Below are 23,675 nucleotides of genomic sequence, written 5' to 3' on the forward strand. Positions count from 1 at the left end.
AAAGTGCTAAAGCCACAAATGGTTCCATTTGACGTATTAAGGGCACTTTTCTAGTGTCCACCGCTACAGACATGTATACTCAAATAAGACATTTTAATGAAGACTACACTATCTAATTGTTTCTGGAATGCATTTACTTATAGCCAAGTTCAAAGGAATCAACAAAGAATATGAATACTAACAAGATACATTTGAGTCTTGGAAACATTTACATATATACTTGATTGTGGTCCAATTAATATAATTAATATATGAAAAGGACTAAATGTAAGAATATAATCCTCAGAGAAACTGCACATTTTCCCTTTTGAAATTTTTTTACATGGATTCTGTACTATCACGTTGGTACTACGTGTACCAAGTCAGGGCAGAATGCATTTTTTCAGAAGTGTGTAGGGGTATTTCTAACAGAGGACGGTGTATTGCAGTATTAAAATTCCATCAATTTGATCTGCCTTTCAGGAGGTGGAAAAAAAGAAATCTATTACTTATTTCCATCTTCTTCCGCACAGAGTAACTTTGTCTGTCACTGCATATTGTGTTTGCTGTAAGTAATCACGCTGGAAGGTTAGTGCATGTTGTCAACTTTTAGGCCCGTAGCCTTCAGCAGCAGCACTTCCTGCTGTACTACAGCTTCCCCAAAGCAACCGCTGCTCGAGTGCTATTCAAATGTAGCAAATCACGAGCAATGGCACCGAGTACATTTCAAGAAATCCTTGTTTCAAATAAGCAAGCAAAAAGCTCCATCACCAACTTGCCCCATCTGATTTGTAAATCAATTTAAGCCTTACAATATTATGTAGAAACATGGGGCAAAGGACGTTTTAAGTAATGAGGTAAAGATGCACAGTTACAGTTTTAAAAGTGCTAAGCAGTCCTTCTTCGAGAAGCTAACTAACGGGATGAATGAGAAAAGGAATGACTCAAAATCCCGTTAGCTGCCGATTTTCACTCGCAGAAGTCTAAAAAAGTCCTAAATTGTTATTTTGCTCAATTTCAAAGGGATTAGCTGTGCAAAAAAACAAACCTGTTGAGCAACGCGGTCTAACCTGCAAATTAGTTAACAAAGATTGAAAAAAAAAAACCAAGTGTAGCGAATTACTCTAATCAATACTTACTTGTCCAGTCCAAAAAACACAAAACCCAAAACAAAACAAAGAGAGAAGATACTTCCACACACCGCGTGCGCCAACCACGGTCCCGTGGCCCCTCAAAGCCGAAACCCAACTGAAGCCCAGTTACACCAGCCCGTCAGCCGTCCCCGTCTCCACAGCTCCGGCCCGGCCACCGCTCCCCTCAGCCGGAGTCTCTCTGGGGACAGAGGCGCACCCCGAGCGCGCAGCCGCCGCTCAGCCTCAGGGCCGCTCCCCCCCCCCCCCCCTCCACGCCCCCGCTACCGTTCGGCCGTTAGCGCGCAACCGCTGCCGGGCGCGTGCCGCCTCAGGGGCTTCCGCGCGCCGTGCGCAGCGGAGGGAGGGAGGGACGGACGGACGGAGGAAGGGGGGAAGCTGTTCGCCGCCTCACCCCCGCCGGGGCTCCGCCGCCGCCGGTGGGCGCTGGGAGGCGATAGCGAGTCCTCGCCGCTGGAACCGCTCGGGGAACGCGAACGAGCGGGCGAGACTTTTACCTTTTCTCTCTTTTCCCGTCTTCACCCACCATGCTGTGGACGCCGCTGGCCGCGCAGGAGGAGCGGAGCCTCAGCCCGGTGCTTTTCTCCTGAGGAGATGAGGGAGGCGCGGTCGGGCCGGAGCTAGCGCTGCTGGCGCCTCATCCCCGTCCCCAGCCACCATGAGGGAAGAGAGAGAAGTCGCCGCCGCCGCGGCCGCCTCCCACCACGGACCCAGCCGACCCCCGCAGCACTGCCAGCAGCTAGACGGCGGCGGGGCGGCTGCTCCTCCGGCCGTGCCCGGCGGCGGAGGCAGCGCTGAGGGCCTGCGGAACGGCTACGTGAAGAGCTGCGCGACCCCCCTGAGGCAGGACCCTCCGAAGAGCTTCTTTTCCCTGCTGCTGTTCCCAGCCGCCACCTTTTCCACCTCCTGCCGGGCTCTGCTCTGCCTGGGCGCCCTGACCGCCGTTGTCCTTTCACTCCTGGCCTTTCACGACCGGGACAGCGCCGGGAGCCAGCAGGACGGGAGGAGCTGGCGGAACCCCCGGCCTCTGCACGCCTTGCTGTGCCTGACCCCCTGCCTCAGCCCTCTCTTCAGCATCGCCTGTGCCTTCTTCTTCCTCACCTGCTACCTGGCCGGTGGCAGGCGCGGGGAGCACGGCGGCGGCACGACCCGCTGGTGGCTGCTGGCGCTTCCCGTGTGCTGCTACTTGGGGGACTTCGTGGCGCTGCAGTGTCTGCTGCCTGCGGAGGGGCACGAAGAGGAGCCCCAGCCCCCCGCCGAACCGCAGATGGTCCTAGGCAGGCTCCTGACAGTGCTGGGCTCGGTGGCAGCTCTCACCCTGCTGCACAGCTCCCTGACTTTGCGCCGGAGCCTTCTCGTCTTGGTCTTCTCCAGTTTGGTGTGGTTAGTGTCGCTCACCAGCCTTCACTGCGTGCCCCCCGCCTTCAGACCGCTGCTGGCCGGCTCGGTCGGGGTGGCAGGCTGCCTCCTGGCACTCTGTGGCTGGGAGCACGGCATCTTCTCGGCTCAGAGGCGAGGAGCGCACCACCAGCATCATCACCACTCACGGCTCCCTAGCGTGGAGGAAAAAGTGCCTGTGATCAGACCCAGGAGAAGATCTAGCTGCGTATCATTAGGGGAAACTTCGGCCAGCTATTATGGCAGCTGCAAAATGTTTAGGAGACCCTCGTTGCCTTGCATTTCCAGAGAGCAGGTAGGTGTCTCCGAAACTGGAGGAAAAAACTTTCTGAGGAGTGAGCGCCACTCGCTTTCCTAATTGCTGTATGTGTTTGTGCTGGATGTCTGGCTAACTGACAAGCTCCTGTTAAAGGAATGGAGGAAAGCGTTAGTTCCTTAGGGGGTTTCTCATCTTGGTTATGTAGAACCGATACAATACTTTATGTCTCTATATAGAAGCTAAGCAGTAGTAATGTGTTTGCTATAGCTCCCTCCCTTTTTGTAAGATCTTAAATATTAAAAAGTAATTCTTATTGATTGGAACAAAACCCCAAACCAAACATATTCAGTATCAGCTACCTTGTTATTTTGATTGCTTCTTTTCCAAAGCCCACCTCCTCCGCTTCTGACAGCCTTTACGAGAGAAAGAAACCACAGCTTTCTAGCTGCTCGTAGTTGGTTCTTCCCACTTTCTGTCGACAAAATGATTGTTAAGTGCTAAAGAAATACCAGATTTTGGGTGACATGATCTATCAAATGCTGGTGTTGTCTAAGTAGCAGCTGTTCTGCCTTGCAGATATCCTTGTCTGTCTCTGTCCCTCTCACTCTCTCTTCCTCGCTTCACATAAATTAACTTTAGGTTTGAGTTGATGTGATTTAAACTCATTTTTTACTGAAGAGAGAGCTGTTCAGTAGAGTCTGGAGGGATGCCCGAAACGCTCAGTTTTCTTGAATGGAACTCTGTTGGTTTCTACCTCCCGGAAAACTTTTCAATGAGTCTTGTTTCTTGTAGCGTAAACCCCGAGAGGGGGAGTAGTGGTGGGGAAGGGGGTAGGGTTTGTTTTTATTTGGGAACTTGCACGTGAACTGCAGGAACGTTGAGTTGTGTTGCCGGTGGAACTGGCCCGAGGCTGTGCAAGTGAATTATCAGCCCGTTATAGGAAGGAGAATATGGGCAGTGTATTCATTAAACGTGCGAACGAACAGTTTCTGAGAAGTGACTGTTGCTACAGAACCCCCCATCTACTACTGCTGTGGTTGAAATTGATGGCTACTAAATAAAATGTTTTAATTTTGCTTTGACATATATTCCATAATGCGCTTGATGTGATTGACTGTGAGATAGGAGTGAGAAAATACGAGGTGAATCTGAAGCGGTCGAGTAGTTTCCGAGCCTTTCTCTCCCTGCACTTGCACGGTAGAGTAATACAGCGGTAATTGTTTTTGCATAGGATGTTGAAATGCAAGTACGCTGTAATAGGCTTCAGAAACAACTCATTCAATAAGTTTAAAATTCTCAAGTGCATACTATGAAAGACACATTAAAATATTGTACTAGCAGTTAAGATATGTAGGGAATACTGTATAATAATTTACTTTCTCTGTTCCGTTTTTTTCCCTTCTGGATAGGGAGTGTTCTCTTTTTTTTTTTTTCCCTTCCACATTTGTCTGCAATATGAAACCCCCAGAAAATATAGTTTCATTACCGTTCCTAGGTGATAGAAGATATTTGTTCTCATGCAAGTTACTAAATGCTTCTGTTGGTATTTGCCTCACTTCCTAAAAGCATGCACATATTTCAAGTTAAGGCATTTATTATTCTTTAAGTAACATCATAAACGTCAACTATAACTGAAGACGTAGAATTTATTGGCGGTACTTAAATCATATGTGTTCATAATAAAATGTAACTGTTTGGTAGACTTCCAGAATCTGATATCTTTGTTATCTCTGGAAATGAACAGAAATAACAGAGATCTGAAGTTCTTTATTTTCCTCATAGTCTTATTATGCTTTACAATAAATATTTATGCTTTATTAAGCCCATTTTAAATGTGATTCATGGATCTATGTTTTGTGCAGTATTTTATTTATGATTTTAAAAGGATAACAGAGGTGAAATCTTCCAATCTCCTGTGTGACTTGGAGAGAGATCAAACGTTGCAGAGCTGATAAAACATCAGTTGTTTGGGGGCAGGGAAAGAGAAGTAAGCCCATAATGTATGACTTTGAGTAAACACTACAAGGTTTTTATATGGTTTTCTTGAAACGGAGGGAATGTACACACTTGATGCTTTTCAGAGAACATTTATTGTGTGAATTTTCTTTAAAGACTAATTGCGTATTTTGTTATTATTTATAAAAAATTACAATGATTCTTTTCCAATATTAATACTTTAAGAATGAGTTTAATGAGCATTGTTTGGAAGATCAGTGGAATACAAGGAATGTGCTGCAGGTTCATCATGACAAGAATACTTTGATGACTGAGAGCTAAGTTGCTACTGTGATACCATTAGATGTATTTTCTATGATGGTTGTGAACCTCTTGTATGTAGAGGTTTGTATGAACCTGTGCAATCAGGGGCATATAAGAACAAAAAAAGCCAGATGTATCAAATCATAGAATATCAGGTGGGTAGGGACTTCAAGGATCATCTGGTTCACCCTTTCCTGGCAAAAGCACAGTCACAGTCTAGACAAGGTGGCCTAGGACCCTGTCCAGCTCAATTTTAAGTGTCCGGTGCTGGGGAATCCCAACATTTCCCTGGGGAGGTTATTCCAATGGCTGATTTTTCTAATAGTGAAATATCTTCCTGTTGTGCAGATTTTAGTTTTTCTTTGAGGAAAATAGGGAATCCTAGTACTGACCTGAAGTTTTCAGTTACTTATTAATTTGAAATTCTGCAGACTCTTTGCCTAGTTAAATACACAAGAAAATAATGATATCAAGTTGGCTTGTATGTTCATTAATAAGTTCAAGCCAACAACTCTAAGGGGTCTGTATGCAGGTAGTGGGGGAGAAGGACACATGACAGAGGTATGTACGACCAGCAGTGTGCTCACACTGGAACTGGATGGAGCTATCACTGTTTTCTGGGGTAGAAGTGGAAAGAGGGCTGTGAGCAGGATCCTGTAAGCACAATGTAGTTTGAGGTGGGAGGACAGAGTCTTGAATAGATTGTATCTTGAATTTTTTATGTGAGCATACTTAAATGCCGTTGTCAAAATACATAACTACACAGAGAAGGAAGCAATACATCTATGATTAAGGCTAAAAAATTATGCAAATGCAACGTCTTTCCTGAGTTCTACTGTCTTAATACCTCTGCTCACAGAGATTCATATGATTTAAGCAGTAAATGGCCTTTTCATAGTCTTACCTTAGTGTTCATCTTGTCCCTAAATAGGAAATGCGTATTAGCAGTGTGACTTCAGTATTGGTTGGTAGTACAAATTTTGTGTAGGTGATTGCAAGTATTAATTGGATGCAATGTATTAGCTGTACCTACAGCTGCTGGTGTCAAAGAGATTTTCTTCATTGACAGTTGCATATTTAGCTCTGGATTTCTATTTTTTTTCCACATGAAAACCAAATCAGAATTTGGTATCTACAAGGTGCTTCTCACTATTGGAGATTTTGTAAGCACTCTGTATCAGGATTTTTTTTTCCTTGAGTAAAGAGTAGGCCGTTGTAACTAAACACACAGGGTGTGTGTTCCAAACAATCTGCAAGCAGAGCTGATACTTTTCCCAGTTACCTGACTAGGCTCAAATATATAGGAGGCTGGGATATTTCATGGATAAAGACTGCTTTCATGCTGCACACTTAATTGCAGGAAGAATTGTCTTGTGGTTAGGTTGTTGGATTGACTGTCACCTCTCCCCAGTTTCTTTCCCAAGCTCTCTTGTACCTTTGATGCATTACCTTTAGAAAGATGAGGACTCAATTTCAAGAGTATGTAATATTTATGTAACTTGAAATTAATGCAGGTCCCTATTCCCAGACAAGTTATTTCTGTGTCTCTTACCTATTTTTGAAACAAATTATACTTTGTCCTTAAGTACTTGAGGTATAAACTTTCTACTGCAGAGCCTGTCTGTTAATACGTATTTTACAGTGTCTTAAAATTGTTAAATTCGGATACAGTTGGCAGCCTAGAAACACATCAGCCTTTACTTGTTGATTGCAGCCAATAACATAAAATGTAACTCTTCTTGCTGCACGTCAAGATTTATTCCTGTTGTTAACAGACTTTGTATCTCTTGGGGTTTTATTGTTTGTCTTACAGAGAAAATCAAGGTAGAAATGTGGGTGTGTTGTGAAGGTAGTCAGTTTCAATGGGATACAACCGAGTGTGGAATATAGAAAGAGAAGGATTACACGGTGAAAGTAACGGTCTTGGAAAACTGTTTCTGCATCTGTATTTGGGTTTTATAGGATGTCTGGTTCTGTCTGACCTTGACAAAATGTTTTGCACTAAGTGAAATGTCAAATTAAACTCCTGGTAAGAGTTGCATCCTTTTTTTTTTTATATATATCTTGAAGTTATATTCCTGAGGTATTATAATGCAAAGAAAGGATTATTTGAGCACGATCTGCCCATAGATACCAATGCTCAGCATTCCAGATGGTGTCCTCTGGCAAAGTGACCAGTCAGTGTAGCAAAGGGGTTGACCGATTCTGCAGGTGTGGTTTCATAGAAAGATAATGTAAAAGGAGAAAGGAGGAAGACAGCTGCTGTGGAAATGCTGAAGAAACTTGGAGGAAGGTGAGGGTGGCATCTTAAAGGGGTGATCAGAGTGTCAGTAGGAAAGAAATGGAGGAAGTTGGGAGAGAAGGTTTTAAGAACTGTGTGATTGTCTGTGTCAACGAAAAGTAAAGGATTTATTGGATAAAGCACTAATTTTCAGCTTTGACTAGGAAGACGTTTGAAACTCATGAAAAAAAAATTTTAGAGATAAGGAAAAAAGGTGCCCAGGAATGTAGCTAGAATAGCAAAGGGAAGAGCCTCCACACTGCAGTTTGTGAACAGTGCATTCTGTAAAGTTAAATATGAAATGAAAGAGAAGTACAAGGAGTTGGGTATATTTTCTCACGTGAAAACACCTCATCTTTTGAGACAGTGTATGTCTGTGCATGTGTATGCCTGACAGTACTATTCTAATAGTTGAACTTGACCAGCTGAACTGATTCAATATTATGGCATTAGCAGCTTCAAAGATGGCAAATTCCAGCAAGTTTTATGGAAAAAGGTGACTGGGAAGTAAATGGAATATGCCCTAACACAGGGCAAATCTGCAGTGTGAGCTGAACTCTTAGAATCCACGAGAGTGTCTCTCATGTCATGAGTGAATACCAGAACCAGGGGACAGGAATTCTGTTAAAGCCCATGCCTTATTTGACAATTGATAGAAAAATTATATTAAAAAAAAAACCAACCTTTTTTTCTTTTGGCTTTGGATACCTAAAAATGAAAACTGAGCAGCCTTACCTTTGTTCAAAAAAATCTCTGAAGAAAACCAACTGTAATTCTTGGGTCAGATGTTCAGATACTAGTTGCTGAAGATGGAATAAAGTAAATCTTGTATTTTTGCGCAAAGATGAGGACTGCAGGCAGGGAAACTGGGAGATGTAGTCTGTTCTATTGTTGATGCAATATCTTGTTGAGGAAAACTGATGAGAAACTTCTGCCTGCCAAATGAGAAGGGAGGGCAGACCATGGGAAATTACAGCCATAGAATATTTTGTTGAAATCCCTTCAATTCTTTCCATTATAAAACTGTGTGGAGAGAGAGCTGAAAGAATAGTTTTAAGATGAGAATAAAGGGGACTGAAAAGATACAGTTTTCACCATGACTTTTTCATTGGGTGAAAACAATGCTTAACAAGACAGAAAGACACAACAATATAAATTGTAATGGGAAAAAAAAGTAGTGGCACTTTCCTGCAACTCAGTAGCAGGCACGATAAAGGTAAAAAGGTGAGGGCTTGGATTGGTAAGGGCAGACTGTAATATATGAGAGAATGTTAGCAAAGCATAAAAAGGATTAGTTACTTTAAGGATCTAGTGGAAATAAAAGAGTTCTAGGGGCTTACAAGCAGATAGGAACCACAGATGTTAATAAATTAGAGTTCACAGGGTAACAAGTAAATTGACAGATGGTGTTTGGAAATGCAAAGTGCCACAGAAGCAATAGGAGGGATCTGTCCTTATGGAAGACCAAGTTAAGTGAATGGCTTTAGTGATGAGTATGACAAAATAATGTGTTCTAGGAACTAGAGGTGGCATAAGAGCAAGTGACTGCTGAAATAAAATTACAGTTTTCAGAGCATTTTTGTATTTGAAAGCAGACCATGCAGCTTTGGGGAAGGGCATAATTCATACAGATATGGGCAGATGGTGACCAGAAGTATGTTTGGATGTGGTGGGCCATCCCTACTTCTTAGCTTTTACACATAGTATGTTCTTTTGAAACAAGTGCATATTTATGGGAGTGGGACAGAAAAGGGCACAGATATCATAATATTTTTATATCCTTCTGCTTATTTGTCAGTCCAATATTTATGAAAACCAATATTTATGCTGCTATGCAGAACAATCATAAGTCCCAATGCTACTTTGGGCAAGAGGTGTAGAAAAAGCTGACATATTTCCAATTAAATTGGTATTGAATGGTAATCCTGACAAGTTTTTTTTAACCAGTGCTAAGCTGCAAACCCAAGTACCTTCACTAAGTTAAAGGCATATTTGCAGCAAATGTTCCATTGTTCATTTGATAAATGAAAGTGTGTTTTATGAAATGTTAAAATGATCTTTTTCCTGTATAATGTAGTAATTTAAAACTGTTCAAGATACCACAGAAAATGTACCATGTAAAGCTGTATTTGGGTGCTTTGGATTTGGTTTTGAGAGATCTTTCCTCTTTTATGAGGAACATTCCAGACTTGGATTAGCATATAGGTATGTTGGTTTAGCTATATCCACACTGGTAAGAGCAATTGAGAAATGCAGATGGGATTTAATTTGGGGTGAGTACTTTCAGTATGCTCCAAACAAACAGTGCTGCTTCCCCACCCCAAAGGAACTGTGCCACTGTCAGGTGGTGATACAGCTAGCCTGTGTTACACCTGCCTGTTGCATCTCTTGTCAGTATGGTTTTATCAGCAAAGTTCATAATACAGAATAAACTTTTTTGAAAGTGTGTGCAGTTTAAAGTTTGATGAGGTAAGTTTTATCAGGTTTTATTGAAATAAAGGCTGAAATATGACTCTGCATAGGCACTATGGTATTAGAATGTTTCTTTTAATCTTTGTTATTGGTCATGTTACATTTTCTTTTTTTTTAAACACCTTTAACAGGATAGGAGCTAAACTAAAGGCTAAAAATACTAGGCTACCTGTTAACACTAAGAGGATTAGCATGATTTGTGTTCTAGTGTGGCCCAAAATTAAAGGCCTGTATTTACGTTTAGGGTATTTTTATTTTTCTTAGGAGTCAGTTTAACATTACAGATTCTATCATAGCATAATTTATATGGAGGTTTTGATTTTTTTTTTCCCTTCCTAAGCATTGTTGTGTGACACCCATTCGCCGCTTCAGGCGTATAATTTTGTTCCTTCTGCCTAGTAGATTCTCTTAAAGGAATTCTAAATTTCTGGGTACTCTTAAATTATTAATATAGGTCAAGAAATACACAGTATTTTTTTATGACCAGGTCTCACTGAATTTTTCTGGTACTTTCTGGCTCTCCAGAACAGTTTATCTTTTCACACAAACTACTGATGTGCCTACTGTTTTTCAGCATTTGATGACTGATAAGCACTAGTCTTAATATCCTCTGTGAGAGACTTGTTGTGACCAAGAAACCTTAGATATTCATGCTTTACAGAAGTGGATGGCCTTTGAGCTGGACTTGTAATTGTGGAAATTAATTGACATTTGTGAGCTTTCTCTGAGGTAGGAATTGATCTCTATTTGTAAAACATTAGTAGTAGTCACTAAAATTCAATGTTGCGTATAGTTTAATGATGCTAACTTTAAAGAGAAAGGAATATTTTTGTGAGAAGTCTTAAGTGATCATTGTCTTGATTAATGCCTGCAATAGCCCTCATTTCATTTGGTTTGCCACCTAGACAGTGTGATGTATAAATGCACTCACAGGATCTTTGAAACCCCTCTTGCAATTCCATAGTATAGTACACATTCTCACCCCCTTAGAATTATCCTCATTAGACAGTACAAAGTTACATTTCAGTTAATTTAAACTGCATTTTTGAGGATACAAGCGGTTTTGATGGTCTTATGAGTTGATAGTAGGGGAGGGAAAATTGTGTTGAAACCTTAAAGTGGGATTAGGAGACTGAAGAAGTTTAGGTCCTGCTGTGCCTGTGAAATGCCATCTGCTCTGGCACTGCCCTGAAGGAATTGGCTCAGACAGGAAGAAGTAAAAGCACACTCACACAGTTTTACTCTTTACTAGTTGGATCGGCAAGAAACAGGATTTATTTTGCTTGGGGAAAGATGAATGTTGATCTGGGTTATACTGTTTCCATTGAGATTGTCCGTAGACCAGTGCACTGAAACACAGATAAACCTACAGTGTATTACTGTTTATAGACTGGGTTAAATAAACACAGGCATTAATGATGACAGTGGCTTAGTTCTTCCTAACATCTTAGTCTAGGATAAAGCAGTATATTTCACACCTTAACTAGAAAACATGAACAAGCTTGTGTTGTCCACCCCGTATGTGTTCTCTTTCTGTCCTTATTTCAACTAGCTGCATTTTCAGGGCAACATAGTATATCCATTTGGGGATCACTGAAGCAGCTTACAAAGCAGTTTTCAAATGAAACTTGTAATGGGAGAATTTCAATCCATTGTGCACACACATGTTTAACTAGGCATCTTCTAGTCTCTCTTATTTATTTATTTATTTTTTAATAGTAAGAAGCTGTGTAATGTTATTCAGGAGCTCTCCAATGATTAAAGAAATATAGTACATCTATCTGAAGTTAAAATGAGTGATTACCGTAATGTAAATAGCAGCTTTGTGCTGCTATGGCAAAGCGTAGTTGAAAGTATTGTGATTACAAATATCTGTTAACTTATTTTTATGCAGTTATGGCAAGCAGTCATTAGAATCTGTATCAGGATTTCCTACTACTTTTTATTCACCACAGAATGTTTCCATGCCATTATACTATTGAAAATCTACTTTTTCCTTCTATTTGGAATTTCTAGTTGAACAAGTTGGTTAAGAAAAAAGAGTTCATGTTAATGACCAGTCTTTTTTGTAATTGCTGTAATTATTTTTCTTAACTGCCATCCTGTTTGTTACATTCCAAATGACTTTTAAAGAAGCTTGAAAATAATAGGTTTGTGAGCAATTTTCTGTGATGTCAAGATGAAGATAAGAAAACAGGAGTAGTTGAGTGGAGGCAGATGCTGGCTATTGCTTTAAAGTGTGACCTGTGTTTTCAAAACCTCGGGGACAATGGTCATCATATCAGAGACATGTGCAGAATATTCTGAAGAAGAAAAGAACACTTCAGTCTATATGTGAAGGGTTGTATTTTTTAAATGAAGAGTAAGAATAAAGACTAGTTAAAGGGCCCTAGGCCTCAAGCAGTCTTGTTTAAAACTGAGTAAAACTCTATTCTTGGCTATGAAATTTGGGTAACCCACCATTAAAGATAAAATTTCAAGACAAATTTATTTAGAAACTGATGTTATATCTGTAAATATGAAATTGACAGCTTGTTCAGTGAAGTATCTTACAACTTTAGAAAAGTTGTAAACTGTATTTTATATAACTAACTGATGCCATTTCAGAATTAACTGCAAGAGTCAATATGGCTTTAATAATGGACCTATAAAGTTACATAGTTAGCCTTGTATATTTTTTTTATAAGACTAATTGCTAGTTAGAAACTCATTGCTAAAGATTTGTAAGTCTTCTGTACTTCTCTTTAAACTTATTGTAGTAGGAAGCTCCCTAGAGTCAGAAGAACACTTAAGCTTTCAAGTGGAAAAGAACATGTGTTTTACAGTGTTTAAGGACCGAGATTATAGTCCTTACTTGTTTAAATATTCACAGGGTTTAATGTAATTTATAACTTTAGTTCTCTAGTAGCAAGTGTTAACAATCTCAGATGAATACATTCTTAAAGCTGTGTTCCTTTCACCTGAATGGTGATGGACAGGTTGGTGTGCCTTTAGAAAGCATGTCTTAATTTTTACTTATTTGGACCTTGAAAGGACAAGAAAAATAATTTCACAGGAGATTAACGTTCAATAATAAATTGCTTACTTGCTTATGTGTGGGGTTTTTATTTTTTTTAATATAATTTTTCTTTCTGTATTCTGTCCTTATCTGTTCTTATTTTTACCATAATTTTACCGCATCTTCCTATCAGTGTGTTCTTTCTCTTTCTACCTGTTACAAGATCAGTAACCTATTTTGGTCCAAAATTACAAGTATCTTTCAGCAAAGGCGTAAAAATGGTCTGGCTGAAAACAGTTAATTTTTTTTAGAAACCTGGCAACCCAATTATTGTTTAAAAAAAGTGTAGAACATTTAGTAACATGTTTTATAAAATAGAATAAATAGGTCTTTGCATTTACAGCATAAAAATGTTCTTAGAATCTCTTGCTTCAGTACCATGTAAATGTCCATTATTTAAAAATTATACACAAGCAGACTGATTCTGAAATGGTGTGTCAAACTTATACAGACTCTTTTACCTTGATACTATACAATATGGTAAAGTTCTTTGTTTTCCCATTTTGTTTTTGTAGTCCTGCAAGTTAAATGCAAGGCACTTACTCACCAGCTTCATTCTGCATAAGCACAATTGCAAATTTATTTTTAAGATCTGAATTTGTAGGCTTTTGTAGTTTGTAGCTTATTCTTTGCTGCCCAAATAGAATCTGTATGTCTTCCCTAGTTTCAAAGCTCAAAACAGCCTTCTGTTTATTTCCTGGATAGAGGGGACAAAGGTTTTCTAGGTGTTGGGGTTTGTTTTATTTTGTTTTGTTGGGTTTGTTTGGGGTTTGTTTCTGTTGGTTTTGTTTTGGTTTGTTTTCTTAGGAGACTAAAGCATTAGGCATCTTGTTTATGTTTTGCCTAACTCTTCTCTATTGTAAGTGAGTGGTGAGGGAGAAATAGGAGTAGTATTAGCTCAAGTACTGCAGTTGTAGCCAGAGTAGATGGCTGACCAATGCTAAGAGGGAATGATCCATGCCTGAAAATATAAATGCTGAACATCTTACTCCCTTTTACTTCTCCTTTCAAAATAGAGGAAAAGAATTAGAGGATTTGTGTTTGGCAAAGTACCTTCCTGGGTTGTTTGAGAGCTATAAGAAAGCTTTGCCTGATCTTTATAATACTGATGTTCAAATGTACAAAAATGTACAAATTTAAAATTTCTGATTACAGCGTGAGTTGTAATGGTCAGTAAGAGCAGAGGCAGTTTGAGCTTAATCTCAAAGAGCAAGCAAATTTAACTGGACTTCTTCAGATTTATTTTTTATTTTTTTTAGTTCTGAACTTTATTTCCAATATCTGAGTAATACTTTGGCTCAGCTTGTCTGTTAGGTTACCAGCTCTGTCCCAGGTCTGTCTTTTTTTTTCCATCGGCTGTGCTTCACTTTTGGAGACGTTCTGCAGTGGTACCCCTGCAGATTTCAGGAAGAGGGATAAGCCAAAAAAAGCCAGAGTAAAAGAGCAGTGAGTTCCCTGCATCTATTGTCATGATCATCATTTAAGAGTTGTCTAGCTTGGTGAACAGAGCTATACTTTTCTTCTTGTGTCCCAGTCAGAGTATAGGAGGAGGCAGCTGGAGTTTTTGTATATTGTGATGGTGGATTTTGTAGTTGGTGGATTGTTATAAGACAGATAACAAGTCTGAGCATTGCAAAAATACTCTTATCATCATAGAATCATAGAATAGTTAGGGTTGGAAAGGACCTTAAGATCATCTAGTTCAGACCCCCCTGCCATGGGCAGGGACACCTCACTCTAAACAATGTCACCCAAGGCTTCATCCAGCCTAGCCCTGAACACTGCCAGGGATGGAGCATTCACAGCTTCCCTGGGCAACCCATTCCAGTACCTCACCACCCTCACAGTAAAGAATTTCTTCCCTAGATCCAATCTAAACTTCCACTGTTTAAGTTTGAACCTGTTACCCCTTGTCCTATCACTACGGTCCCTAATGAAGAGTCCCTCCCCAGCATCCCTGTAGGCCCCCTTCAGATACTGGAAGGCTGCTATGAGGTCTCCACTCAGCCTTCTCTTCTCCAGGCTGAACAGCCCCAACTTTCTCAGCCTGTCTTTGTACAGGAGGTGCTCCAGTCCCCTGATCATCCTCATGGCCTCCTCTGGACTTGTTCCAACAGTTCCATGTCCTTTTTATATTGAGGACACCAGAACTACACACAATACTCCAAGTGAGGTCTCAGTATTTGGGTAGACTTCCAAGCCCTGTAGACGCTAGTCTTACGCTCAAAATGGTGTTGTTAGACATCAATCACTTAACTGAAATGTTTGTCACTTGGTGCCTTGCTCATATTTACATCTAAGTACTTTTTAGTGGTCTCTGACAGAACTTGTTTGTGGATGTTCTTCCACTTGGTTCTAATCCAGGCATCTAAAACCTCATTTTTCCAAAGGTGTCCTCAGCAACCAGTTTATGTTTCAGTTTTGAGGAACCTGTCTGAACTTTGGAACCCATAACCTAAAGCTGTCATGTGGCTCATGATTTCACTCAGGACTCCCTGATCCATTGCTGACTAGAGCTGAGATGGGAATCTCTGTAACCCACCATAACACTGCAACAATAGTCTCATTACACTGTGCTGGTTTTCTTCCTTCCCCTACAGTGATATCTGGGTTCCACAACATGCCTTATGTCATCACAGGTTTTCTGTCTATCATTGCCTCTTCATCCCTGACACTTCCTGATCTCTTTCTGGAATTTACATGACCACATACTAGATTAATTTATTTTTTTTTTCCCCGTGAGCTGGCTTTCCATTCAATTGAGGGAAATAGTCTATCAGCGAAGAAAACAGGTTTTTTTCCTGCCTTCCTACCTAGCATATGCCTACTGCAACATCAGAACAAAGAGGAATGCAGGTGTATGGGAGGAAGTGATGCAGAGGGAAACTGCTAATAGAGTAGAAAAGCCTGCTGATGGAAACATCTGCATTTATAGAAAAACATCACTGAGATGCTAACAAGTAGTTAATTGCTGACTAAGCCAGAGTATCAGTCATATCGTGTAAACATGTAGCTCTTTTTTTGGTTCTTATTTTCTGCATAAGTATAGTTGCCAGTGCCTACCTACATGCTGTTTCTTGGAGTTATAACTCAGGCCAGTCGTTTTTCTGGACCCCCGAGCCTCTTTGCCTAAACCCTCACATTTTGTGTTTTGGAATATGGATAAGTTATGATACTAGATTTGGTGAAGAAGACTTCCCAAGAAACTGGAGAATCTATGATGTATTTGAAAGAATGAGCCTTCCAGTTATTGGAAAATCAGGACTGGTTTAGATCTCTTTTAGAGCAGTTCTGACTGGCATCCTGAGTTAGTAAGCTTTTCTGAGAAGTCCCTAACATCGCCTCTTATTTGCACCTTCACGTTTTTGATATTCACTTCTCTTTAGTGGTCAGGAAGCTGCTGTGGCAGGTTGTCCTGGTTGTCATCTGTCTTTCAGAACACTTCAGGGGATTTCCCACGAAAAATTGCACTGGGTAGATCAGCCAGTGAAGGTGGCAGACTCTTTTTAGCAGTACATTTCATGTGCATTTTGTCTTGATGAAGCATTGCCCATAATTTTTAAGCAAAATAATTACCTTGCCTTTTTGCTTTGTTTGTGCCCCACAACCATTTCATAGCACAGAAAAACATTTGTGTTTTGTACCAGATAAGCACCGATGTCAGCACATAAAAGCTCTGTGCTGGAAATAGTTTGTTTCATGTTTATTCATGTTCTGAAATGACCAAATTCAAATCAATATTTAAAAATAACTCATAAAATCATTTTTTGTGCAATATATTTAGAGAAAGGGCATCATTTGCATTTTTCTTTTTAAAATAATATGTTTGATTTTTTTGTTTTATTTGCTCTAGAATCTGCCGTTTCCGTGCGAGATAGCTCACTGATGAGATCCATGCTCGCGGCATCTTTTTAGCTCAAAATCAAATCTTTGTTTTCCTTGGTGTATGCAGTAACTGGTTTGTGATACATTGTTAAAACGTGCTTTCTACTTATATATGAATGCATACTTATTTGAAGTGAATGACAAGTAGTTTGATAGATCCTCTTGATGTTTGTATCTAATTTACTTTGGCTAGAGTATAAACTCAGGAAAATTCTGGAACTATAAAGTTAAAATCAGAGCTACAGATAATTCCATGTTTTGTTTTTTTTTTTTTAAATCTGCAGGTGACTTGTTGTTTTGTTTGTTTGTTGGTTTTGGGGTTTTTTTTAAGTTTAATTTGTGGCAGAAACTTTCCGTAGCACAAATGCAAATTAAAAGATCTGTTACATATATTTTAATTTTAAAAGATATTTTCTTTCTTATGTTTTCCTTATTAAAGAGAAAATGCAGTGTAGAGAGCTACTGCAGAGGTGTGAGAAAATTAAAGTGTATACACAAAACATCACTGTAAAAGTTAATTTCTAGATAGGGCAGGTTAGCTGCAAAGATGTTAGTCAAGGGTTAAGCTCAGTATGTTTCGCTGGCTGCTGAGTGAAACAGGATGCAGTGACTACATTGTCAGACTGCTGGTGTGAGTGCAAACAGATGAGGAAATGCTGGATCAGGCACTTCAGCAACTTGGGCTGTTACCTAGGAAACTGCTTGCGTCATACTTGCCAGCAATTAGCTTACAGTTCTTTTATTTTTGATAGTGTTGCAAGCTGAACTCTACTATTACAAAGGAAAAGACTGGCTTCAGCTCAAACTGTTCAGTTGTGACTGTGGCTATGGCGCACAGGAGAATTTGCAGATTGCTACTTCAGGATAAATTGAAAAATTATTTAAAGTCTCCAGCCTACTTCCCAAAGAACATTGTAGTTGTGCTTGATTCTGAAAGACTTATAATCAAATTTTTGTGATCTGTATGAAAATGATCTTCCTTAGTTACCGTAATTAAGTACTGTGCAAGTTTCACCTGCTTGAGACCACTGTCTTTTCCAGCGATTACACTGAAGTATTCTTCCATGTTACTTATTGAAACATAGGTTTCAAAATTAATGTTACCTGAGGTTTAACCTCTAAAGCAAAAGCGATTCTCTTTCTAAATACTTATTTCTGCATTGATTAAAATTCAGAAACCTCCAGTGGTTACCTAGTCATTAATATAACCCAGTTAGTGTTGAAAGCTGTGTGTGTTTTATCTCAGAAAATCAACATGTCTTCTGCATTTCACTTAGAAACTGTAAACAAATTCACAGTAGCTGGTTTAATATTGATGCGTGTTATTATTGTGGATATTGCCTTACGGCTAGCTATGGCTAGTTAGTTTTTAGGGAAAAGCCATGCAGAGACCAACAGGTGTAACCAAAAGTGTTTGTATTTTTTTGTATTTTTTTTGTTACGTAGGCAAACACATGAATAAAGTTAGATTTTAATAAACTAGTATTATGTTACATAGTTAAAGGCTAAACTTGTTAAAATGTCAAGGTTAATACAGAATATGCTTGTGTTCCTATGATTGTGTGAAACTTAGTTAAATATTTCAAAGCATTTGAATATTAGGATTTTCAAATTAATTTGGAAGAATTCTTTTGTATAAAAGCCCTGCATTTTCGTTCTTGTCAAAAGAAAAACTTTGACAGATCATCTGTTAGAGCTGTGTTAGTATCAGAAGTCTATATGCAAAGCTCCTGGAGAAAAAAATTGAACCAACCAATCAAATCATCAAATCTTCCTACCTTCTCAGCACCCCTGAAACAACCCTCTCTAACAACAAATAAAAACCAACTCCAAACCACTCTCCATCTCCCTTCATCACTATTCCTCTCCCCGCTCCCTTCCCCCCCCCCCCCCCCCCCCCGAATGCAAGGCATAGAAAGATTGTGTATCTCTGCTTCTGCACATTTCTGATAGATAATTTAGCTGTAAGACTCTGGCAGCCTATATATTTAGGACAATTTTCACACTGTAGGGAGTGTCATCAATGGTTAGCCGGTCAGTGCGGTTGCATTCCAAATGCTGATCACTGTCTATATGGCCTGGGATCTTTGTATGACATTGTCTTCGATTTTATTAAAAAAAAAGCCCAAAACAACAAACCCATACCAAAAAAAACAAAAGAAAAATAAATTATGTGTGAGTGAAGATGGTTAAAGCACTGGGATGACATTTGAAAGGAAGAGTAAACTTATTTCCTGCTAGTTCAAAACAGCTTGACTTGAGTTAAGACTTAAACAGGGGAGGTTTAGATTGGATATAAGGAAGAAACTCTTCCACTGTTAGGGTAGTGAGGTAGTGGAATGGGTTGCCCAGGGAGGTTGTGAATGCTCCATCCCTGGCAGTGTTCAAGGCCAGGTTGTGCAAAGCCTTGGGTGATGCGGTTTAGTGTGAGGTGACCTTGCCCATGGCAGGGGGGTTGGCATCTTAAGATCCTTTCCAACCCTAACTATGCTATGATTCTATGACTTGTCCAACCTCACTAAAACATCATTGAATGTGACCACTGATTGGTATGTGCTTTATCTGGTATGTATTCATATTATTTCAGTTGCAAGGCATGAATTTTTACCATTGAAGTCAACGAGTATTGGGATTTAAATATTACCACAGCAAGCTCTGGAAATCACGTTTTTTAACTGTGAATTTTGTCCTGAATCCCTTCAATTCTGGACATTAAAATGGAGGTTATGGTGTCATTAGGTTGCTGCCGGGTTCCATGAGTTTGCATCCAGTAACTTCGCCATTTTTGTTAAGGCAATGTCTGCAAGTTATGTGCTAGAGTCACAGATTCACAGAACAGTTTGGGTTGGAAGGGATCTTAAAGCTCATCTAGTTCCAACTCTCTGCCAGGGGCAGGGACACATTCCACAAGGTAATGTTGCTCCAAGCCCTGTCCAACCTGGCCTTGAGCACTGCCAGGGATGGGGTAGCCACAGCTTCTTTGGGCAACCTGTGCCAGTCCCTCACCATCCTCACACAGATGCATTAACCATATTGAATATTTTGTTTTATCCTCATTTAGTATTTCAGCCTGTAAGCCTTGTCAGTTTTCCTTCAGTGTTGTAAATGAGAATTAAATGATCATATACTTTTTTTTTTCATAACTTCTAATATTGTCTAATGATCTGAATTTAATCTTTATTCTGGCACTTTTCAGCTATTTTCAAAGTGCTTTTATGAGCTGACAACATTCAGTTCCGTTCCTAATGTCTGTACTGATATTTCGTATCCATACATGTTTCATGCAAGACAGTAGTAACAGATTGAACTGCAGCATCGTAAGACACCACGTGGCTGTTTAATCTTTCAGGCACTGCAGTAAGGGATGCATCTTTTTTCAGCAAAGTCTTTGAAGTTTTGTATGATTTCTGGGGAAACACTTGGTTTATATCTACTGCAGTCTCCTTACTTCATAATCCACTTTTCTAATACTGTATGTTCTGTAACTTTTAGAACCAGATAGAGAGCTGCTATGAAGGAGAAAAGGGATTAAAGTCTCTTCCATCTCCTTCTAGTTTGATTTTTTAAAAACGAATCAATAAAATGTTATTTGCAACTCTTACGCTAGAAGTATTTTGTAGAAAATTCCACTGAAAACATCAAGGAAGTGACTGATAGTCCGTTGCTTCTTTATGCATGTAGCTAAAATGGGCAGCGGGCAGAGCACCTTGCATAGATAATTTTGTTCATCAGGAATATTTTCATATTTTTCTGTGCAGCACGAAGGGTTTATTTTCTTTATTTTCTCATCATATAGTTATGTACCTAAATGATCATTAAAATCACCTAAGATGGGCAGGCTTTTAAAAAAACAGTATTATTCCCATTGTCTAATTTGAATAGCATTTTTCCAAGTATTTTTATTTTAAAACTGTCTTTGCCAGTAATGTATGGTGGTTTTGGTTGGGTTTTTGTTTGTTTGTTTCCGTGTCATCATTAAGATCAATAGATGAAATGATGTAGACTTACTTCTGTTCACCAACCGCTTTCTCCTGATATTAAAATCTCTTTCCTGTGAATAGGAAATTTCTCTACAGCTCCACCCTAGGACATCACAGCTTCAGCCTGCAGTAAACCTCTTTGGGCTTCTTTGTTTGTTTTGGATTTTTGGAGGGTAAAAGCTAGGGGGAATTACCGAGAGGAATGCCTTAGCCATCCCTAAATTTTCCTGGCATGTTGCAAGTTTTCCTTTACTATTTTGTGATTTTCACTGTTTATTTGTTATCTGTGTCCAAGTAAGTAACTTGTTTCCAGTTTCTTCAGTGTCAGGCTCTCTCAGTGTTTGGTATCCACATAGAATTTGAGTCCTTAATCAACAGAACCTAAAGTTCCTTAGAATCCTGTGGAATGGAGAGCATGTTTCTCCTTTTCACTGCCTTAGATTAGTTCAGGTGGTTATTCCCTGTGTTCATACCTCCTTATATTTTTCTTCTGGGGTAGTTTTTTTTATAAACATTTCTGACTTAAAGCATTGTCCTCTGTGCACTGTAGCTGTTTAGAAGAAATGTTTTTTGCTAAGATGCATCTTGGAGGCCAAGACTTCAAAGGCTTTTGAAGTCAAGTGATACAGTGGTAGCAGTAACTTTTCTATACTTCCCTACTTTTATTCTATTTCATTTTAGAATGATGAGCTCCTGTATTTGTGTCTGATATCTTCTGTTTTTTTCCTCAATCTTTCTCATTGTTCCTTGATATTCAGGTGGTTTCCTCCCCACTGGCATTTTTTTTTGTTTTGGCTGATAATACCAGCAGCAGAGCTAACTAAAATGTGTGGTGCAACAGCAGCTTTTGTGTACTGGGAGGCAAAATTGCAGTACAAGTCCTGATTAAAATTTTGAGCTCTGAGGTCAGAGCACGATAATTTTCTGATGCTAAGAGCTGTGTCCAATTTAAAGCAATTCTTATGGAGGCACAGAAAAGGAAGGTGGTTTTGTTTTCTTTGTTTTTTTTTTTTTTTGACCTTTGGACATATCCTTTCAAATCTGAATGCTCCTATTCAAATGTTCCAATTCCCTGAATGCTTTGTGGCACTTCCACTGAAAGGAGTGGTCCTTTCCAGCACTGCCTGCTCGTTCCTGCCCTGACACCATCCCCTTTTGTGCTGACACAAGCATTCATGAAACTACACAGTGAACTAAATTGGGGAACTAATCCATGTTAAAAGTAATCAGTTCTTTTTGTAGCTCCTTGCCACGTGTCTGCATGAATGCTTTTGCTGCATGAGGGAGGGAGCAACACGGATGGGAATGAGCAGCTGAGGGAAGGCAGGACTGCTCCTTTGTTGTTGCAATGCCAAGTTGTGCTGATTTAAGAGAACTAATGGCACTGCAGTGTAAAGAATGGATGTGTTAGAATGTCCCAATAAATCAGTCAAAATCGCACCCCCTTACACCCAAAAGCATCTATATTTTGTCTATGTCTTGAGTGTACTGTATATTCTGTGTTTGTCTGCTTGAGGATAAAGGAACAGAATACGTCAGCATCGGAGAGCAGAAATATGGCAAATAGGTACTTAAAATGACAGATATTGAGCTATTCCAGTCAGATATGGTATCTTGCCTCAATATAACATTATACAAAAAGTTTTCACAAAAGACCCTGAATGGAAAGGTGCAATTTGGATATATAAGTTAGAGTTGTACAGTACATGGGGCAGAGGGTTTTTTAAAAAACAACTTACAATTGTGTGTTAACAGACAAAATCGTGCTGCATTCATATGTGAAAACAGAATCAACTGGTAGAGGACACATGTGAATCAGGTTCTTCCTAATATCTGGGTATTTGGCACTCATTTAAAACAGTGCTTTGTTTTTGTGAAAATTCTTCATTATTTTCAGAGTTAAGTAAAATGAAATAACACTTTTGTGAGTCACCTTATAAATCTTGGACTCTCATCAATCCATCATGCTTCCACCTACAGGACTAAATATGTAATACCATAGACGAGAAAAGCTATTCCCTTAGACTATACAAGTGGAAGTCCTCTCATGCTGAATTGGGAAATGCTCCTGTGCCTCTTTGATGCTTCCAGGTATTTTGATGATTTTTCTGCCCACTTCTTTGGGGGTATCTGAGATTTATGATAAAATAAGTTGCTGAAGTTAGGAAACTTCAGTCCAGCCCTTTGAAGTAACTCTTCCTGGCACTTAATTTTCGTGTTGCTGAAAATTCACATCTAACAGCAGCAAAAAGGAAAATGTGACCAAAGTAACAGTTTCTTTCTGATAGTTCAAGACCAGACTGAATTGCATGGGACAAATAGGTCCCATGACTTTGCTCCTGCCAGCTTCAGAGCTCTATCAGGTTTACAGTTTTCTATAATGTGAAATTGTGCAATCCAATCATCTCACTTATTCCTTTCATGGTAACTCATAGTATGTGGTATGTTCATTTTATAGAGGTGTTTGCTTCTATCTTCTGTACATCATCCCAGTACTCACCAGTGTAAAAGGCATTAGCCACAATGATCATTATTTGCAGAAGGGATAGGGAGTGGAGAAATGGAAGCAGGCGCACATGTCCCATTTCAGCTTTTGAATAAATGAATCTGCTGAGGAGTAACCACAAATGACATCAGGTATCTGTTTCTGTTGTGAACTTTTTGAACTTCTACCAGGTGTTGGAGGTTTATGATCAAAGAAAAGATATTGTGAAAACACCTGCAGTCCTGCTGCTTTGAATTGTCAGCTCCATCCCTTTATAAAATCTGAAATACTGGATCTTGCATCATGCAACTAATAATGCTTTTCTAATATGTGGACAGTTTCTCATCATGTATTTTATTTTATTTAAAGAATATAATGTTCAGGAAGATAAAGCAGAAATCTGCCCTTAATTAAGTTCACATTTTTTAAAACTAACAAAAAATGTGAATTATAAAGATGCTTGGCAAA

At 39.5% G+C, this 23,675-nt stretch overlaps 1 protein-coding gene across 2 annotated transcripts in view; it reads left to right on the forward strand.

Annotated features, from left to right (window-relative positions):
- The first annotated feature begins 1,553 nt into the window (after positions 1-1,553).
- The window catches only part of PDE3B (phosphodiesterase 3B), an 88,881-nt gene continuing 66,759 nt past the window's right edge, over positions 1,554-23,675 (forward strand). For both annotated transcript variants that reach the window (XM_031052761.2, XM_005153263.3), the window contains exon 1: positions 1,554-2,823. In XM_031052761.2, coding sequence (XP_030908621.2) covers positions 1,789-2,823 — 1,035 coding nt within the window. In that variant the 5' untranslated portion in view covers positions 1,554-1,788. The remainder of the gene's footprint in view (positions 2,824-23,675) is intronic.

Source organism: Melopsittacus undulatus, chromosome 4 (genome assembly GCF_012275295.1).
Source record: "Melopsittacus undulatus isolate bMelUnd1 chromosome 4, bMelUnd1.mat.Z, whole genome shotgun sequence".
In the NCBI taxonomy this organism is placed as follows: domain Eukaryota; kingdom Metazoa; phylum Chordata; class Aves; order Psittaciformes; family Psittaculidae; genus Melopsittacus; species Melopsittacus undulatus.